General features: G+C 49.3%; 6 protein-coding genes across 6 annotated transcripts; 1 reads left to right on the top strand and 5 right to left on the bottom strand.

Moving 5' to 3' along the window:
* Positions 1-23: 23 nt before the first annotated feature.
* Positions 24-1,886, top strand: Pmar_PMAR006453 (cAMP-dependent protein kinase type I-alpha regulatory subunit, putative; the record flags this gene model as incomplete). The annotated part of the gene is made up of 13 exons (XM_002786987.1): positions 24-71; positions 126-173; positions 219-368; positions 412-464; positions 609-705; positions 813-908; positions 969-1,058; positions 1,183-1,298; positions 1,346-1,438; positions 1,491-1,644; positions 1,688-1,736; positions 1,781-1,818; positions 1,866-1,886. The coding sequence occupies 13 exons, from the start codon at positions 24-26 to the stop codon at positions 1,884-1,886; spliced, it is 1,053 nt and encodes a 350-aa protein (XP_002787033.1).
* Positions 1,887-3,683: 1,797 nt separating this feature from the next.
* On the bottom strand, positions 3,684-4,454 carry Pmar_PMAR006454 (hypothetical protein). The gene has a single exon (XM_002786988.1). The coding sequence runs from the start codon at positions 4,424-4,426 to the stop codon at positions 3,785-3,787; it is 642 nt and encodes a 213-aa protein (XP_002787034.1). The 5' UTR covers positions 4,427-4,454; the 3' UTR covers positions 3,684-3,784.
* Positions 4,455-5,432: 978 nt separating this feature from the next.
* Pmar_PMAR006455 (Subtilisin DY, putative) lies at positions 5,433-6,668 on the bottom strand (the record flags this gene model as incomplete). The annotated part of the gene is made up of 1 exon (XM_002786989.1): positions 5,433-6,668. One exon carries the CDS (start codon positions 6,666-6,668, stop codon positions 5,433-5,435), a length of 1,236 nt encoding a protein of 411 aa, XP_002787035.1.
* An 871-nt stretch (positions 6,669-7,539) lies between these two features.
* Positions 7,540-9,363, bottom strand: Pmar_PMAR006456 (conserved hypothetical protein; the record flags this gene model as incomplete). The annotated part of the gene is made up of 8 exons (XM_002786990.1): positions 7,540-7,671; positions 7,718-7,840; positions 7,881-7,946; positions 8,032-8,616; positions 8,780-8,869; positions 8,914-8,985; positions 9,151-9,220; positions 9,269-9,363. 8 exons carry the CDS (start codon positions 9,361-9,363, stop codon positions 7,540-7,542), a joined length of 1,233 nt encoding a protein of 410 aa, XP_002787036.1.
* Positions 9,364-10,122: 759 nt separating this feature from the next.
* On the bottom strand, positions 10,123-12,067 carry Pmar_PMAR006457 (hypothetical protein). Its single transcript, XM_002786991.1, has 9 exons — positions 11,953-12,067; positions 11,838-11,907; positions 11,715-11,792; positions 11,592-11,663; positions 11,450-11,539; positions 10,711-11,370; positions 10,590-10,661; positions 10,430-10,546; positions 10,123-10,349 (listed from the first exon to the last, which is right to left on the bottom strand). Exons 1-9 carry the CDS (start codon positions 12,039-12,041, stop codon positions 10,176-10,178), a joined length of 1,422 nt encoding a protein of 473 aa, XP_002787037.1. The 5' UTR covers positions 12,042-12,067; the 3' UTR covers positions 10,123-10,175.
* A 549-nt stretch (positions 12,068-12,616) lies between these two features.
* On the bottom strand, positions 12,617-18,319 carry Pmar_PMAR006458 (hypothetical protein; the record flags this gene model as incomplete). Its single annotated transcript, XM_002786992.1, has 16 exons — positions 12,617-12,754; positions 12,799-12,870; positions 12,925-13,590; positions 13,659-13,748; positions 13,791-13,862; positions 13,911-13,988; positions 14,418-14,892; positions 15,479-15,555; positions 15,801-15,914; positions 15,966-16,075; positions 16,130-16,217; positions 16,261-16,381; positions 16,454-16,584; positions 17,353-17,507; positions 17,590-17,658; positions 18,208-18,319. 16 exons carry the CDS (start codon positions 18,317-18,319, stop codon positions 12,617-12,619), a joined length of 2,568 nt encoding a protein of 855 aa, XP_002787038.1.
* Positions 18,320-18,322: the final 3 nt, after the last annotated feature.

Genomic DNA, 18,322 nt, shown 5'->3' on the forward strand with positions numbered 1-18,322 from the left:
ACTTCATCACTTACAGCACAACCATGGGCTGTGGAGCATCGTCCGAACCGAGCAAGATACCTTCTGCTGAGGTAGGCTGAGCTCTCTGTCATGTTGCTGCTCGTATCGCGTATTCCTTCAACAAGGTCGTCCAAGGCTCCACTGGTGGTAGCAATGGGTCACGCCTCGAAGTGGTACGCACCAGTTCTTCTACCTATTCGCATTGCCGTGCCCTTCAGCCTACTACCGAGAGACGACGCCGGTCCGGAGTATCAGCGCAGACGGTCTCTGAAGAGGACAGGAAGAACTGGGTGAAGCCGGTCAATGAGAAGGACGAGTCGACCCAGAAGATGCTCCGCGACATCATACGAACCAACGAGAGACTCCATGTACGCCGGCTCGCGAGGCTGATTATGCCGAATCACTTTTTAGGTTCTATTCGGTCACCTAGATGAGGAAGAAATCACGGACGTCATCATGGCCATGTAACGATCCTCGCAATCTCCGTGTTCAGTTCCAACTTGTGATTCGATTTTGATCTTAACTCGCGGGTACCAACATCTCTGAGTTTATCCCTTCGAAGGTTGCATCATGCAGTTCAATTTCTCGTGACCTGTTTCGTGTGGTAGGTACCCGGGAAGCTTCAGTCCTGGAGACATTCTCATAAAGCAAGGAGATGAGGGTGATGCCTTCTGGATAGTCGAGAGTGGTCAATATGACATCTACGTCTATCGATCCCCTGAGGGCGATACCGCTCCTGCTGGCGATGATGTTCCTCTCGGTGACAAAGTGAGCCCCTCCGTAGTGGCTAGGAGTACCGTGGAGGAGTGTAGGTCCTGAGCTGTACGAAGGGTGCATGCTTTGGTGAGCTAGCCCTCATGTACAAGGCTCCTCGAGCGGCAACAGTGAAGTGTACAGAGGCCGGCAAGGTAAATGCGAACAGAGAAGAAGCACTTGCTTTGTTTTTCAACTCGTTGTGGTATGTTCAGACTTGGGGACTCGACCGTTTATCCTTCCAAATGATGGTCATTTCGGCCGAGTCGACTAAGAAGAAGAAGTACGAGGATTTCTTACGATCAGTAAGTGAGGACTAACTTGGTCATCATCACAGCTGTGCCATCCTCGAGGGCCAAGTGAACTGTTTAGTCTCATCTTAAGCCTCATTACGTTGGGGATGACTTCATTGTCATTCTCCCATGGCAGATGCCCATACTGAAGGATCTCAATCACTACGAGTTGTGCCAACTGTCGGACATGCTGGAGCCGAAAGAGCACAAGGCCGGAGATGTCCTCATGAAGCAAGGAGAGCCCGGCGATAAGTCCTCCCCCACATGCAGCGGGGAATCCTTCATAGTGCGTTGCTCAGCTTCTACATCCTCGAATCGGGAGAGGCTAAGGCTTGTTTGACTGGTGAGGATGGCAATGAGGTCGTCGCCAAAGTTTATAACACCCCTGGGGAGTAGGTTTGAAACGCATAATTTAACGCTAGAATGGTCATACCACTCTTCCAGTTACTTTGGCGAGCTGGCTTTGTTGACCAAGGCCCCTAGGAAGGCTACAGTCTACGCGTCTGGTAAAGGCTGCCGAGTGTTGAGTCTCTCGAAGGAGAAATTCGACCGCGTTCTTGGGCCTATCAGACGCCGCTTGGAGGACAAGATGAGCGATGTAGCAGTGCGGGGCTGTGAGCTTTACAATTGGTGTATTTCAGTACCCTCAGTATGCGGACATCATTCAGCAACAGGCCGAGTGTGAGCCCGGTAGCGTCCCACCTCGGTTTCGGACGAAGGATAGTTCTTGTTAGGTTCTCCTAGCGACATGATAGGATCTTCTGACGACGAAGTAAGTGCAGGAGTATTATCAATACACTTCCAAGTTGTTTGCCTCAGGAGAGTAATCAAGCCCGCTAAACCCGGCAGACCCGTGTATGAAAAAAACTGGTGTTTCAGAATGTTGAAGACTTTGTGGAGGAACCGTAGATGGAAGCCTAATGACAACATGATATTATCATGCGCATGATATGTCGATTATAGGTCGATTTGTTCTTGAACGTTGTGGTGTTATAGTCAAGCAAAGGGAAGAACCCGGAGGGAACACCCAAGTTCGATGATTCATACAAAGAGGCCCATTTTCTTCACTTTCTTTCTCAACGTGTCGAATACTATTACACGCCATGGAGGATATGTACACGTCTACACTGTTCTTGCAACGTAATCGCCAACTCGATACGATGAGGCATACATGACGGGATAATCCTCGAAGGATCCAACCCTGCATGGAAAGTACCCTGTGATGTTCTATACAAGGCCTGTTCTCATCGAACCATCGATGTCACAATGACGAAAATCCGTGAATGCTGTTCCGCTCCGCCGTCGACCACGATTGAACTCAAGATGCTGCTGGCCGTAGGAGTAAGCATATTCGCCGGGGTCGACTTGGCGGGACGAAGGGGGAGGTTGGGCTCTCCTACATTCAACTGGAAATTTGGTCCAGTGGGCCAAGCGTGATGATATGTAAACCTTTCTGTGTATTGCTGGTATCGCTGATGACCCCGGTTCGGAGTCTATTGATAGGTGGTCCCAATACGCTCCAGGTCGGAAGAGAACGAAACCTCGTTAGGTTCATAGGCTACAACGATGTAGCGATTAACCTGGTCTCGCCCCTCGGTGGCATAGGCCGACAGCCTGTCCTGTTACTCGGCGTCAATATCAGCTTCATCAAAGGCTTCCTGGCGAGTGTGCATCATTGTCAGTACTCCTCTTGATCACACCCACCAGATCCTCTGCTCAGACTTGTCTCTGCGGCCCAATATGCGGCCATATATGCATGTATGAGAGTATCCAGATCTCCTAGCACAAAAACCGGAGAACTTCATCGCTCGCCATCGAGCACTCCAGTCACCCATGTATGCTGTCACCAATCCCTTGCCGAAACATAAAGCTTCCATACAATTTCGTTTCTCGTTACTGTTTCGTTTTTGCCTAGTGTCGAGTTAGTTTGGCCTCATAATTTAGTTAATTGAGACTAAATTGTAGTCTTAATTCACTTTCCCACTCTGTTGATCGCCCCAATCAACTTCCCATGGGAGATCCCCATTCCACAGCCGTTGGACACCCTCTACATGAACAACTATGTACCACTGGAATGTATTAGCTTGGAATACAACTGAAGCTTATACCATATACTGCGAGGGTAAAGGAGCACGTGGCGTAGATGTGTTGACAGCAGTATACTCACCGCGACTGGATGGAGACATCCTCCATAAGAAGGGGCAAACTGCCCCGTCCTCAGCCACATTACGGCTGCTATTCAGAATCTTCACGTAAAGCTGTTGAAAATCTCGGGTGCCAATTTGGCAGTGTCAAAGTAACCACTGTGGCGCTGCCATGTTAATCGTCACATTGCATAATACTCAACACCTGTTTTGAAGATTCGTCTTCGAAGTTCAAGGTTAGCTTAATCGTAGTCACCAGTCAGTGGCCATATATCCACCAAAATTCTCGAGCATTGACTCCAATCAACACTCGATTATCACAGTGATAATATACTTGTGGTATCAGAGATGTCTTATCTTTTTTCTATGATAAAACAAAAAGACATTTCGATTAGCGTAGATCCCAGGTCAGTACGAAACTGGGTTATTACTATCGCTGTATAACTGATCCATCGACACCTCCCAACTACTCTCAACACATAACCAACAATATCATGCTGAAATCGAACGTTATGTATGGGTCTCGCTTTGACAAGTTACTGAAACAAGCAAAGACTTCTTCGACCGTACAATAACACCCTCATAAATCCTAGCTCATTGGGGAGCAGGAGAGGCACCAGTGCTGGGTTGTTGGATCGTGCTGTATATGACGTTACCCGATTGCTGAGCTGTGTAGTAAGGATAGCTAACCGGAGCGCCAGGGTATGCAGCAGGAGGCATACCAGCGACCTGACCAGTCCGCTTGCGTTCACGCTCTTGATGCTCCTGAACCATCTTCTGTTGATGAGCCTGGATATCGAGCTGCATAGCAGTAGTCTCAATCTGCATGCGCTGTTGAATTGCAGCCTGCTCTAGGCCTCTGTTGTTAGTCTGGTACTGGCCCTCGAGATCGAAAAGGGCAGCTTGTCGCTCCTTCTCAATAGTTCCCTTGGTGTATTCCATCTGTCTGTCATGATCGGCGTTGATGTGGGACTTCTGGAGCTGATACATCTGATCGTGCTGCTGCAAGGCAAGCTTCACGCGAGACTCCAACTCTCGAAGAGCCTTCTCTTTCTGCTTCATGACTATCTTCTCATCAATCATAGGACCAGATGGCGGGACAACGGAGGACGTAGTTGCAGGTTGATTAGTGTAGTAAGTAGAGCCAACTGTGGGCTGAGTAGAGTAGTATGTAGCCCCAGCGGTGGTCTGTGTAATAGTAGAAGGAACCTGTTGAGGAGTGATAGAGATGCTCATCGGTACTGGGAGACTCTAAATGAGAACTGAATGCATAGAATAACCCCTCGGGATCGGTTAAGCACGGGATCACAAGTTTTCGACCGAGAAGAACATCTGGGAGGGGACGGTATACCTGAAACGGTTAGGGCGAGCGAGGGACGGTAATGCGCCGAGACCAACATGCGCAGCGAAACTGTGAGTTCCCAAGTTTGGGACACCAATATCAAGGGAAATTTCGAGTGATGATAACTCCAGAAGTCTCATGAAAAGGTACCCTGTAATCAAATTATAGCGCTTGTAATCCCCACTACTGCTCACCAGGGTAGGATCCTCGAGCTTGAGACTTCAAGGAAGCTGTGGGCAGACATGACTCTCCCCAAATGCTGAACTATTGGCGTGATTAGCTCGACATGTGATACACTTCATTCCAAGTGGGATTCTCCGGAGGTTCTGATGGAAATTGCAACAAGTCCACCCCCGGAAGAGCACACTTCATCATTCGAGCTGTCGGAAATTCCGACTTGCAATCCTAGGCGGAATAGACTCTATTCAATAGAGTAGAAGTCGTCCCGACGAAATGGATCGTAGAGCCTAGATCTTGGGTCTGATCCAAGCGTTTTGTGGAAGCAGTCTGCACCCTCTACCTGGGTTTTTCGGGGATTAGGCAATGATAGATGGAGGATAACACTGAACGCGAGTGGCAAATCATCAATTTATGTATTCTTATCGGGTATTCGGACATCGACGATCAGATTTGTTTTGGTTTAAGATTGAGCTCCATAATTGAGTGACAATTGATTCCATTGAATTGAACCATTCGATCTATCAAAAAGCTTTAATAAGAGAAAAAGAGTGTGATGCCTGCGAGAAGCTGAATACTTCAGTCGCTCCAAGCGGGCCGAATGGACATACTATTAGATTCATTCCCTTCAATCGACTGGATGATACTGGCTGATCCGCAGATCAAAGAATCCAGCAGCCTTCGAGGGCAAGTTAGTTGCCTCTGCTGAGGCCGACTGGTGAGCTATTCAAGAGCAATATGCACCGCTTTTAGTGCATCTACTTCCCCGATACCAGATAGGTTCAACCTATTGGGTATACCGGACGTCCTGGATTTCATGATAATGTCCGTAATATTCTGACCAGTTAAACCAAGAGTACCGAGCAGAGCAGCGATACCAGCAACTGTAGGGGTCGACATCGACGTACCACTCTTAGTTCCGTACGACCCTACGGGTATCGTCGAGTTTATATCTACACCTGGAGCGGCAATTTTCGTCACGGAGCCAAGGTTAGACCACGATGGAATAGAGACGTTTGAGTCTGGAATGGAAGTACTGGCAGCAACACAGATCATAGACGAAATGTTCTTCGCCAAGGAGCAGGCATAGTACGGTTCTTTATCTAGGGTCAATCCCTCATTACCAGCTGCAACGATGGTGACCTGTCCGGCCGCAGCAGCGTTCTTGAACGCTGTTTCGACGATCTTATAGTAGTGATGCCATCCATATGAATGAGAGGACACTGCCGCTCCATGCGCAATTGAATAGTTTAGAGCCATTAGTGCACTACTGGTTAGACCAATTCCGAAGGAGTTGAAGATCTTCAATATCATTAGCTTCACATTAGGGATCGACCCGTTAACGTTCGCCACTCCTGCAATACCAATGCTGTTGTTAGTCTGGGCGGCCGCGATACCAGCACAGTGAGTACCGTGACTATAACCATCAGTTACATTGGTGTTATTGTTAACATAGTTGTAGCCGATGGAGCCATCAGCTGGGTTCCTCCAGAATTGATGAATCAGATCCGGATGAGTCATGTCGACACCGGAGTCGATGATGGCGAGCACAATATTCTTCAACTCTGGTTTGGCCGAGCGAGCGGCTCTCCAGGCAGCTCCCATTCGAATGACTTCGAGGTTACGCTGGCAGGAAGATATGGGGTCGTTGGTACCAAGAATAGGATTGCCACCAGTACAGTTGGATAGATCCCGTACCTTAGTCGGTGCAGGGATAGGACTCAGTGTGACCTCCGAATCCGGCTCACAATCAAAGTCGATGCCCAAGATATCTTCAGCTTTCCTCAAGTAGTTCAGAATTTCGCTGTGGCCAACTGAGCATGTGGACTCAACAATTTGGATCCCCACGGCAGTCAAGTCATAGACCATACCATCTTGTTCGAAGCATCTCTCACACTTACGGTCATCTTGGGTGAGGATGTGGGCCCTCACACGAGTGGCAGCCATGGCCTGTGCCATCATATTAGGTACAAGACGGATGTCGAGTGGAGCGCCTCGATGAGATACCCTCACCAATGTGCGGTGGGAGGTACCTTCACCCAAGCTCATGACGTATACGAGCACCGTCGATAAGAATGCCGAACGTGCGAGCATGATGCTGATCAACAACAACTGATGTAGTGTCCTCTTGATCAAAGCAATCACCACTGGAGAACAACTCAACACTGACATCTGCGCTGAATGATGAGTTAGTCAACACAGTTAGTCACACATGTCTGCCCATCCAAGTGGGGCTCACTCGGCAAGCTATATAGACTACGAGTTGATAGCTCGGACCTACGAGCCGCAACACAATACCGAAGCGGTACGGTGCGCCTCGTGCTCACGCCGTGAGCCTACACAGCCTCACGGCGTGAACACATCCAACCTGGATCCGGCTCGGAGGTTTTGAGTGAGAGCATCCGATCATATGTGGATCTGTTCAAATAAGGTACATCTCAATCGAGCTGCAGTTCGACTATATGGGTCTTCAAGACCCGGTCTTGTACGACGTCTTCTACATTCCCATAATCTACCCGACGCTGTCGGTTCACGCTGACGCGAGAAGCATGAGATCGGACGGGCGATCGCACAACATAGGCAACTATTTTTTGCGACAACATGAGTTTGTCGAGGGCTCGCGTTACAAGTCGGCTTTCCTCTGTATGGTAACCCATATAACAGAGCTATGCGATGAGGTTCTTTACGCGCTTGCTTTTTCTCGCGTTCGCGTGCCTCCTAGAAGGAACTTGGAATCCCCTGGGGGCCCGATCCTCAACTCAGTCTCCGGCATACCAAGAAGAAAACGTAGGATGTTATACATACACTTCGACCAATAGGATCACTCCGATCAAGACAGAGGTTCGGCACTGCCGGTCAACGACACTGAGTAACAGCCACTCGGGCCTCCACCACGACCATCGAATACGTCGATGCAGAACTCCGCCCATTTCTCAATTGCCAACTTCCCCTCCTTCAGAATCTGAGCACAGCAAACGGAGGCGAGAATATGGGACTCCGTAGCTTACTAAGCTGAACATGGGGAACACGTGTATCATATTGTCATACACTTCTAATCGACAACTCGCCTTCATTGCAACACGCTGAGCGAACGGCAAGATATCTTCCATGAAGCCCTCGACCTCTCCAGCCTGAAGCTTTGCTCATTTGATCGATTTTCTCAGCATCTACCTGCAACAAGATTGGGCAGCCTACGAGCATACCTGAATCTCCTAAGACGACACTCGCCAGCTGGGCCTGACCGACAAACCAACCATCAAACCATTTCCAATGGTAACCATAAGACTTCTTCCGTGTTGTTGAAGCTCTCATTTCTGCTCACGATATGCCATTCATCGGTCCTATCGGCATCCTCGGTACAAGGTAATCTATACCATTCGCCTTGCAGTAGAGTCACTCCAGCGTTCCACACCATCACATTCGATAGCATATCTCGACTCATGTCGTATTCGTAGGCACTCAGACTTTTGCCCAAGTCCACCACGGGGGACATAGCCAGACAACACGCCGGTGTAGGCAAGGTGTAACCGAACGTCTCCTTTCCCAAACACTTGAGAAGCCCCAGAGCAAGCGCGCCTCCTGCTGAATCGCCGGCGATGACGACACTTTCGGGCTTCGTGGGGAAGCGGCTTTGACTCAAGACGTATTTATAACCCTCCAGCACCTCTTTGAGCTGGTTAGGGAACACGCAGTGAGGGGCCAGGGAATAGTCAATGATCATAGCGACAACTTTCCTTCTCGCTCGTCCACAAGAAATCAACTTGGTCTGCAACTCACTTATCAACGATGCACAAAGTTCTAGGTGGCTCGATGCTCCATCGAAAAAGCAATATCCCCCACCATGAATGTAGTAGAGGACGACGTGCTCGGTCGAAGCCGCAGGCGTAGTAAAGTCAGAGAAATACACCTAAAGGGATGGATGATCCTGGCTCCGACTCACAGCTCACATTCCACAAATGATCGCGGTGATTCTGACTATTATTCCACCATGGAATTTCCATGCAAGTTTCTCGGTAATAGCAAGTTATGTGTTCGCCGATCTGGCAAGATGTAGCATTCAATGTCCTCACCCAGGTGCCCTTCAGCGAGGATTTCTGCACAGCGACACTCTCTGTCCTTAAACGCGGATGAAGCATCTCTGCGAATGGCGGCCCAAAGACCTGGGCAAACGCTTGTGAGGCACTCTCATAAAAGACTTGCCCACTTTGGTAAGGCTGTCCACCACAGCCATAACTTCAGCGAAGTACTTCGGCGCGTCGCTGGACTTGTCGGAAAACTAGTAAGCGGCTCATCTATACATCAGAAGCTCCCACTACCTCAGGCGGAAGCTGTAGCAGTAGCGCTAGCGTCAGGGACCAACTGATATCACAGCTGAAGAATACATGGGCCATGAGCTGACAGAATCACTTGCGTGGCGAGGGAAAGTTGACACAGGCGCTACCTCTGCCACAACACGAATAGAGTTCTTGATGAGGTATCCGCAGGCGCCAAGGTGCAAACTAGAGAGGCTTCTGCCCAAGAAGAAATTCCAAGTGGAGCTCTCCTTAAGAAAGACTCACCTGACGAGCTCCTCCCCCTGGTTTCTGTAGCTAAGACGATACACGACCGAGACCAGGAACCTTGGGACTCGGAAAATGATACCCCAGGCAAGCATGATCGAGAAATGCAACAACGAGACTTATCTCACTAAAGAAAGACACTGATTCACAACCCCCGTTACGAAAACAGAACTGAAGTATCCCTCCCATGGCAGTGACTCGAAACCAAGCAGTGGCTCAGTCAAGGTCTGGATGTGGCTTCACGGAGCCTATTGGACGAGCTACGTCGAGTCAAGTGCTGACCAACGAGCAGAGACTTGTCAATGAGGCTGTGAAAAAAATCCCACTCCTTGAGGGGCATCTCTCTCTGTGGTATTAACCGAGACTCTGGGATACAGCATGACAAGCTCAGCAGAAGTAGATTGACCCGAGAGATCAGTGCAAAATGTGGAAGGTATTTAGACGCGAGTGGCCCTATCAGCATGGTCGAAGGAGAACATCAGAGAGCTGCCCTACGCCAACGACCAAGTCCGGCCGCCTTCACCTAATGCTTCGATTCGCCCTCATTCAATCCATTAATTCTTTCCCTACTCCGTCATCGGATGACCAGTAGGCTTCATCGTGCCACTCACCGAAACGCGACGGACGACCCTACAAGGAGCAACTGGCAGTATATCATAGTAAGCAATTTGAGAGACAATCTCGATCGAAACTCAAGGGGGGCTGAAGGACAGCACGAGAAGGTAGGTTCGCAGAATTAACACCACCAGAGCAATGAGGGTCTTCAGCAAGGCTAGTGGCATGATTCGCTCGAACACAGACAATATTAACAACTCAATACGGCAATCCAGAGAACACAGTAGGTATGAGTATGTTGGTGAATGTCAATTACGACATCACCTAGACGGACTTCGTCGTCGATAGCCCATCACGCTGCTTGGGCCATAGCAGCTTTTTCCGGGTGCACATCCTGCTTATGCAAAGGCTCCACAGTATCCTCGAAAATGGCGAAGGCTTGTCCGACAGGCATCTTCTCGCCCTCAATCGCCTTAGAAACGAAATCGGCCCAACGATTTATTGCGATTTGTCCAAGAGGAATCACCTAGACAGAAATAATGGCCACAAAGTGCAACAAGAGGGCGGACAAGCTGGAGCCCGCCAGGTGTAGCAAAATGATCTTACAGATGAAAACATAGGGAAGACGTGTATCATCCGATCGTAAACTTCATAGCAGACGGCCTCTCGTGCTTTAGTGGCAAATGCATCGACGCCTCCTCTGAGTGCTTCAGTAGCTCCAATCTACCAAAAAAACTACTTGTCGATTGAGCAACAAGCTTCTCACCTGCAGTAGGATCGGTACGTTGCCGAAAGCTGAAGGGTCCAACTTGCCACGTGCGACCGAGAACAAAGGATGCTGAGGCGAGAGAAAAATCACGACATCATAAAGCTGCGCTGAAGAGTACCTCCTCCATTTTGCCATCGGGAGCCAACGCTCTCACCCTAGCCCATTCCTCATCACCAAACCTGCCGGCCTTTTGCACGTAGTCGTCACTCTCCAATGGGCGATCGACCGTATCAAGCCTCTCCCCAGGATGGGAGGGCCTACCGTACAAGACAGATACACAGTACCAGATCATACCGTTTGAGAGAATATCACGGCTAATATCACAGGGCTTGCGTGCAGCAACGTAAGACATATCAACGCACGGTTCCATTGCTAAGCAGCAAGCCGGACGAGGCAGATCTCCACAGAAATCGTGCTCTGCTAGGCACTTCAGGAAACCCAAAGACAAAGCTGCCCCCGCTGAGTCGCCACCGACGACGATGTGATCGCTCTTTATGGGGAACCGTTTTTGGGAGAGCAAGAATTCATAGCCCTTCACCACTTCTTGCAGCTGGGTAGGGAGTATTTTCTCGGGGGCGGTGTCGTAGCTGAGTATGTACGCAACCACAGCAGCGTCCCTCAAACCATCGCTGCGGAGTTTCTCCTGCATAACCTCGACCATGTTCGCGACCAGCTCCAGATGACTCGTCACGCCGTCGAAGAAGCAGTAACCACCTCCATGAATATAGTAGAGAACCACGAGATCTTTGGATGAATGAGGCTCCTCTCCACTCCACACCTGGCAACAGTACACACTCAGTTGAGACGTCTTTGCTGCTCCCGACGGAAAACTTCTAATCTCAGGAGAGTATGCTTACCCAAAGGCCGCTGTTGACATCCTCGTTGGCGGGAATTTTCTCGGTGTTCATCTCAGGATGATAGAAATACGCATAAACGGGCAGATACACCTGCTCAAGAAGATGCTTAGACACTAGTTATCGTGATCATACTAGCACTCACCTTGCCGAGAGCCTCTTCAACTCTTACAATTTCAGGTACTAATTCAGTGTCTTCACTCGACTCGTCATTAAGCTGAAAACAACGAGGGAAATGCAACCATCGATTGATAAGAAGCAGATTTACTTCCTTAGGCATCTGCAAGAGCTTAGCCACGAGCACCTCGCTCGTCACAGCTTCACCTTTCACGCGCATCCACAGCAACTACGATGAACTCTCCCAACAGATCGATTCGGCTAAGCCGCTTACCGCCGATGATGTCTCCACCATGTGCTTGACCACGAGATACCACGCCCTGGGACTCATCCCGAGAAATGACCTACAAAGTCGGTATGAGTGATAATGGACCTCGAAGACTCCTCACTTTAGAAGTTCAGTCCCTTCGGGTGTGACGAAAGGCACCGAATGTAGACCAGCTTCTGTCAAGACTTGAAGTGTCTTGAAAAGGGTCATACAAACAATAGAAAGTAACAAAGAACAAATCCTTCGAGAAATGAAAACCCCATTATTGGCAATGGTTGAACTAGCGAATACAACTCCGATGCAGCGGCAGCATTGGAGACAGCGCAGTCGTAAGTTGCACAAATCACGACACAACGAGGACGGTGAAGGCACTTGAGACAACAATACGATCGCTGTTGAGTCGAAGGCTTTGATAGATAGTCTAAATAGGATTGTGAGCAATAGTACCGGAGAAATAATGGATAATAAAAAGTACACGACGTTTGACTTTACTCACGCAACAAATTGCTGAAGGCTGGTGAAAACCAGTATTGCATCGTTCATTGTGGATCGATTCCACTATGCTGAAAATGTCAAGATTCTAGTTCTGTTCGTATGTGCCAACCCATTCTGCTGAACGACAGGTCAAATCCACACTCAGCGAGCGACCAAGCGGGCATCCTTCAGAATACGATCGGCCTATTGGAAGTTTCGGAGGAGCTCGAAGAGCTTCCGACACGAACTGGGCCATGCGACGCAAAGCCAGAGGAGATTGTGGGAGGCTCTGAAAGAAACGCGGTTTTCAGTCAACCCGGAGTCACTCGCCTCACCGAGTACTGCTGGAAACAGTGGAACATGTTCTCATACAACTCCAAGGTCACCGCGCCATGAGCAGCCTCGGCGAAGGCAGCTATCTGTTCGGCTAAGCCTTCAGAGCCACCCGCCTGACATCCCAGTGCCGAGCCTTGCCAATTCCCAAGCATCTTACCTGTAGGAGTATCGGCACTTCACCAAATGCTCGCGGAGATAGTTCACCGCATATGAGGGAGAAAAGAGGATTCTATGAGAGAGAAAATAATACGCCTTGATACCTTGCGAGAGCATGGTTACTCACATCTTCAGGTTTCCCCGAGGGAGACAACTGCCGCACACGTTTCCACTCCGCATCCTTGAACTTGCCACTCCTACGAAGATGTTCATCATCTTCGGCAGGCCTGTCTTGAAGGTTCATCCTCTCTCGAGGTCTTGATGGCCTCCCATAAAGAGCACAGCTGCCCGCATACCATCCAGCGGAGTTCAGCACCACATCCCTGCCCACATCCAGCGACCGTCGACCAAGCCTTCCTCGCATGTCCACCACGGGCGACATCGCAACACAGCAACCCGGGCGCGGCAAATCGACGGCGAAATAGTTGCATACCAGACATTTGAGTAAGCTCAATGAGAGTGTGCCTCCCGAAGAGTCACCCGATACAACCACATGACTAGCTTCAACCGGGTATCTGTCTTGCGTGAGTATGTACTTGTAGCCCTGAACAACCTCCTGCAGCTGTGTTGGTAGCACAGCCTTCGGTGCCAATGTATAATTGACAATTAACGCGACCACTTTAACCCCGTCCATGCCATCTTCCCTAAGCCTCTTTTGCAAGACGTCAACCATCCTAGCGACGAATAGACGATGCGTTGATACCCCGTCGTAGAAGCACAAGAATCCACCATGCATATAATAGAGTACAACATACTGCCTTACCGGCATCTCATACCGCTCCCTCAACAGAACCTACACTATCATCACTCGAAGATATCACAGTCAGGTTCAAGATCAGTCAGTGCTTCCGAGTCGAGTACCCAGAGCATCTCAGGTGTATCCTCCGTAGGTGGCACCTTCTTTGTCCTCAGCCCAGGGAAGGCAGCGCGAGCCAGTATAGGGTCGTGTGCCTGATGACCGCGATGCTCTCAAGGAGATGTTAGAGATCATGCCTCTTGGATTGCTTCTCGAACCCGTAAGTAGCTCGCTATGAGTTTCGAACTTCTGCTCCACTCGATATCAAACTGTGGGAAGACTGACCGAATACGAGACACACAGCCAAACTCAGCTACCTTTTCCGGAGGATGATCAAACAGTACTATACGCTCCTCAGGCCGAAGATGCCGGCCTCTCACCTTGTACCACACCAACTGAAGAATTCACGAAATCCAATGCTTTTGATAGTTATCAACGACTCCTGCATACCACAGGCAGAATAACCTCAATAGACTCACCTTGAAGCCTATTCGTATCCATTTTAGACAGACGTAATACCACACCCAGATGTTCGTACTGATAATAACTCTGAAGCGGTGCATCTTGCGATGAACATTTGCACGGCAGCTGATACCTCCATAAGTGCGTTCCTTGTGGTGACCAAAATGGCGTTGAGCGCTGCAGGAGCTTCGCCCACAACAGTAATTCCTTCGAGGGCATGAGCCAGTGACCCTATTACTATCGAGCTTACAAGAACTGCGTTTAACAGGAATCACTAAACGCAAAAACTCGACTGACATAAGTTGAGACGAAGCTCGTAATACTTGGTGAGAAAACAGAGATGAACTCCATCATGGATTTACTCCCAGATCGTCGAACCTAACTGGGCAGAATCTAATCATAAGGTAGAGATTGTAGCACGACAGCGCCACGTAGGCGAACCACATCAAACTCTCCAGAATGACAGCGAACCACCAATAGCCTCTAACGTGGTAAGTGAGATCCTTCAAGAAGCCGTTGATGGCACCTCCTCCGGCTAGCATAAAGTAGAGGCCAATGATGATCATAACGCCCGCGGCAATCTTGTAGTACAGTAGGTGCTTCTTAGAGCGCATCGCCATGCCCAAGTATCCGAGGTAAAAGACGGTGAATGCTGCGGAACCAAAGATGATGAAATTTAGAAAAGTGTACAAGAGGTTGATCCAGGGAGCCTCGTAAGCTAGTATGGTGATGATGGTGTTGAAAATGTTCACAAGGAGAACCGCCACAGCCACGAGGTAGTTCGCATGCAGTAAGTTGCATCTGTGGGCGACGTTGATCGGTAGGTCATCCTGTGGCCTGTAGTGGAAGAGCTTAGCTCCCTTCGGATAGTTCAAATCGTTCCAATCAAGCCCTCGTCCTGGCGGCGGCGGCGGCGGTCCGGTAACATTGAACGAGTATTGTTGATCGGAGCCTTGTGGCGCCACATCCCTTGATGAGGCGGGCGGCGACTCGACGGCAGAATTCATCGTGACTCAAACTCTGAACCCAAATTCGAGTATCCTACTCAAGTCTCATCCAGTTGTCAATACGAAAAGTGCATGTATTGGATGTAGACATGAAAGGTCGGCAACATGCAACATTCACACTACACTTCGTGAAAAACACATGCGAGCAGTGAATAACGCGTAAAACACGTGATGTGATCCACGTGATATAGGTTGATTTGTCCGGTGCAATTCACCAAGTGCTTCCAATTCACTTCGCATATTCCGCATTTTTCACATGGAGTATTACGCCACTTCACGGGTGAAACTCCAGTGAAATAATACGAGTCGAATGTCCCCAAAAGTGAATGCATTTTCCATCATAGGCCACATGCGTGGCCAGTAAAAGACAACAGTTGACCTGATAAGATTCTTAACCCCATACAACCGCGACAGACAAGGAAGGATAAGCTCCTTCATCCAACTGATGGGAATAGATCTCATCACACTTTAAGGCCTCCAATAGAAGCCTCATCTGCCGACGACAATATTACCACAACACTGCCCTACAAGATAGTCACTGTGTTGAACCTCTATGAACACAACGACGTGCCATGTCACAAACCATTGAGGCTCATGCTCCTTGGGACACACTATCGACATGCCTATAATGAACTATAGATGGTAGGGATTCCTCCAGCTTCCTCAGCTCCCCTGGTTTCGCGTCCTGAATACGCTACTTAAATCACCAGGCAGACCTAGTCTCAGTTTTCTCAACACCTCAGTGACGCTAGGAGCCTTCATGTGATCAGCCACAGGCTCCAAGCCGATACGCTCACATGCCTCTTGTACCTTCTTCCTGACGGCCAACTTCTGCTTGCCCGACAAACACACCTGCGACTCGACCAATGAGCCCCACTGCAGTTGGAGTTCTTCGCCTCTCACTTGATGCTTGAAGGTCTCTACGGAAAGTCTGCTGCCACATCCCGTCACCATGGCCTCCGCAAAATCCTGTCCCGACTCCTCTCCCATGAGACCATTGACTTCGAGGCAACCTATGAGATCAACCCGAAGAAAAAGAAGAAGTAAGTCTCCTGCTGAGCACTCACCGACATATATCCTGTCAAAATACCGCTTATATTTCTGCCTTTGCAGTATGTTGCTGCTCAGGTCACCCGACAAGAAGTGTATACGCACCTGATATGTGCCGAATCGAACCTCTAGACTAGCCGATGGTCACATTCTGGAATCCGGCCGGTAAAAGTCGCTCCTTGACGCCCTCAGTGACTCCAGCATCATCACTGTCATCATCATCGACTTCCTCTACGGTACACCTCACTCGCTCCAGCGGGCTCTTATACCTAGTATACAGAAAATAACAACATAGCTCTGTCGAATTCAAACGGACGGAATGCTTTCGAAGGAGCTCTTACGGATAGGAGTCTTCGTCTTTGCTTTTCGGAGGCAATTTCTTGACCTGTCGAGTGGCGATCTCTGCCAATATGCATGCGAGATTAAAATCAGCAATCTCGTGGCTGCTATGAACATGTTGCTCATTCGATATCTGCGCGTGAGAAGACTAGCCCAAAGGCTCTCCAACTTCAACCACTCGCCTTGAATAGGCGCTCTTGATCACATTTATTATAGGCCTCGGCACCGAAACAGGGAAATGGCGAATTCACAATATCACCCCAAAAACCGCGAACCTGAGATCATTTCTATAGGCTGTTCAGGGCATTTGCAGTTGCGTCGCATGCTGTGCTAAAATATATGTTTCCTTCCCTCACTAATTATAGAAGTTTATATACGAATTCGTCTGAAAGTTTTCACAAACCAACAAAAATTTCCCACAACTTCCTCAGAATTTTCATACTGTCACCAACACATGTAGTTGACCATGTGCATATTTTTCCACACTGGTCGCGCGACCGCAATGCAAAGCTGACGCTCTCAGCCAGATTGAAGATCTCACACTAGTGTCGGAATATATGTTCGCTCTCCTCATCTGCGTCTAGAAGTTTCTTCACTAATTATACAGAAGTTAACATACAAATTTGAGTAGAAGTGTCCATAAACAATGAGAATTTCCTCAATTTTCCACAAAAGTCACCTACACATGTAGCTGACCATGTGCATATTCTCCGGCACCGCTTCACACACAATACCTGCACGCTGGTCCCTCGAGACCGGCAACGGCCATCCACATAGCTAGCCATAGTCCGATTCGGTTCATCATAAGTTCCAAGCCGTGTCTCATAACAGACGCCCGTTAGCCCAAATGACTTGTACTCCTGTCATAGAGTGGCAACACTCTACAGGGCCAAGATGTTACCTGCCAGTGCACTGCAGGAGCCATGGGCTTGATTCCATTATGGTAGTCCCAATCTAGGAGATTCTTCCGGTGGTCGTAACGTGTCTTATAATAACCCCTCAGACGCTGGTCTCTTAGGCTCCTCGCATCGAACTCCACCGACTCCCCCCAGAACCCTAATAAAGGGGTGCACGAAGCTCAGCTTGAAGCCTTGAGTAAGAGCGACCAAGCCTGAGCTGGCTAGAGCCAGCATCCTACCGATGGCCTCATGGACATCATCTCTGTCCCTAAACTTGAGGGTTGAGAAGTCAATGAGTTTGCTCAGACCTAGAAAGCACGCGGTTCGGAGGAATACCATCAGAAAGTCTAACACACACCACTGAGAGAAGGATCGTCTTCAGCATCACCGCTGACCAAGGCCTGCAGTCGACTAACTTGCTCGCCAAGATAACGGGCATCTTTCTTACGAACCTTCGCAAATGATCGGGATAGGGGGATCCGGAATCCACGGCAAACACAGAATTACTAAACCGGACCGAACACGCGTCACCCACCAGTAAATTTGCATACAAGGAGAGGAAGAGCTCGCAGCGTTCCCGAATAGTCAGTGCAGGATTAGTGACGAGGTCCAGGAAAAAGATATGCCGTGCGATGGTCTCCGGAGACGACTCGTGCACCTGCTATCTGTACACGCCACACGCCTCTATGAAGCCCACATAAAAATGCAAAGGTGGCTCGTCCACGTGACGCCTAGCCACAGTCTTCAATATGTGCCTAATATCCCCAGCGCCCGCCATCAGAATGTTCACTGCCTGCGACGATGGCCGTTCTAAGATAGCCACATGCTCACAACACGAGTCATGCTCGAGCTCGCACCAGAGAGTTCCGTCCTGTGTTCTCCAAGAGGTTCCTCGATGAGGTCACAGGCAAAGCTGTTGCCCCAGAACTGTGTGAAGCCTATGGCCTCGCTGACCTCACCAATGTGCATGGA

This window comes from Perkinsus marinus (assembly GCF_000006405.1).
Source record: "Perkinsus marinus ATCC 50983 genomic scaffold scf_1104296930488, whole genome shotgun sequence".
Classification (NCBI taxonomy): domain Eukaryota; phylum Perkinsozoa; order Perkinsida; family Perkinsidae; genus Perkinsus; species Perkinsus marinus.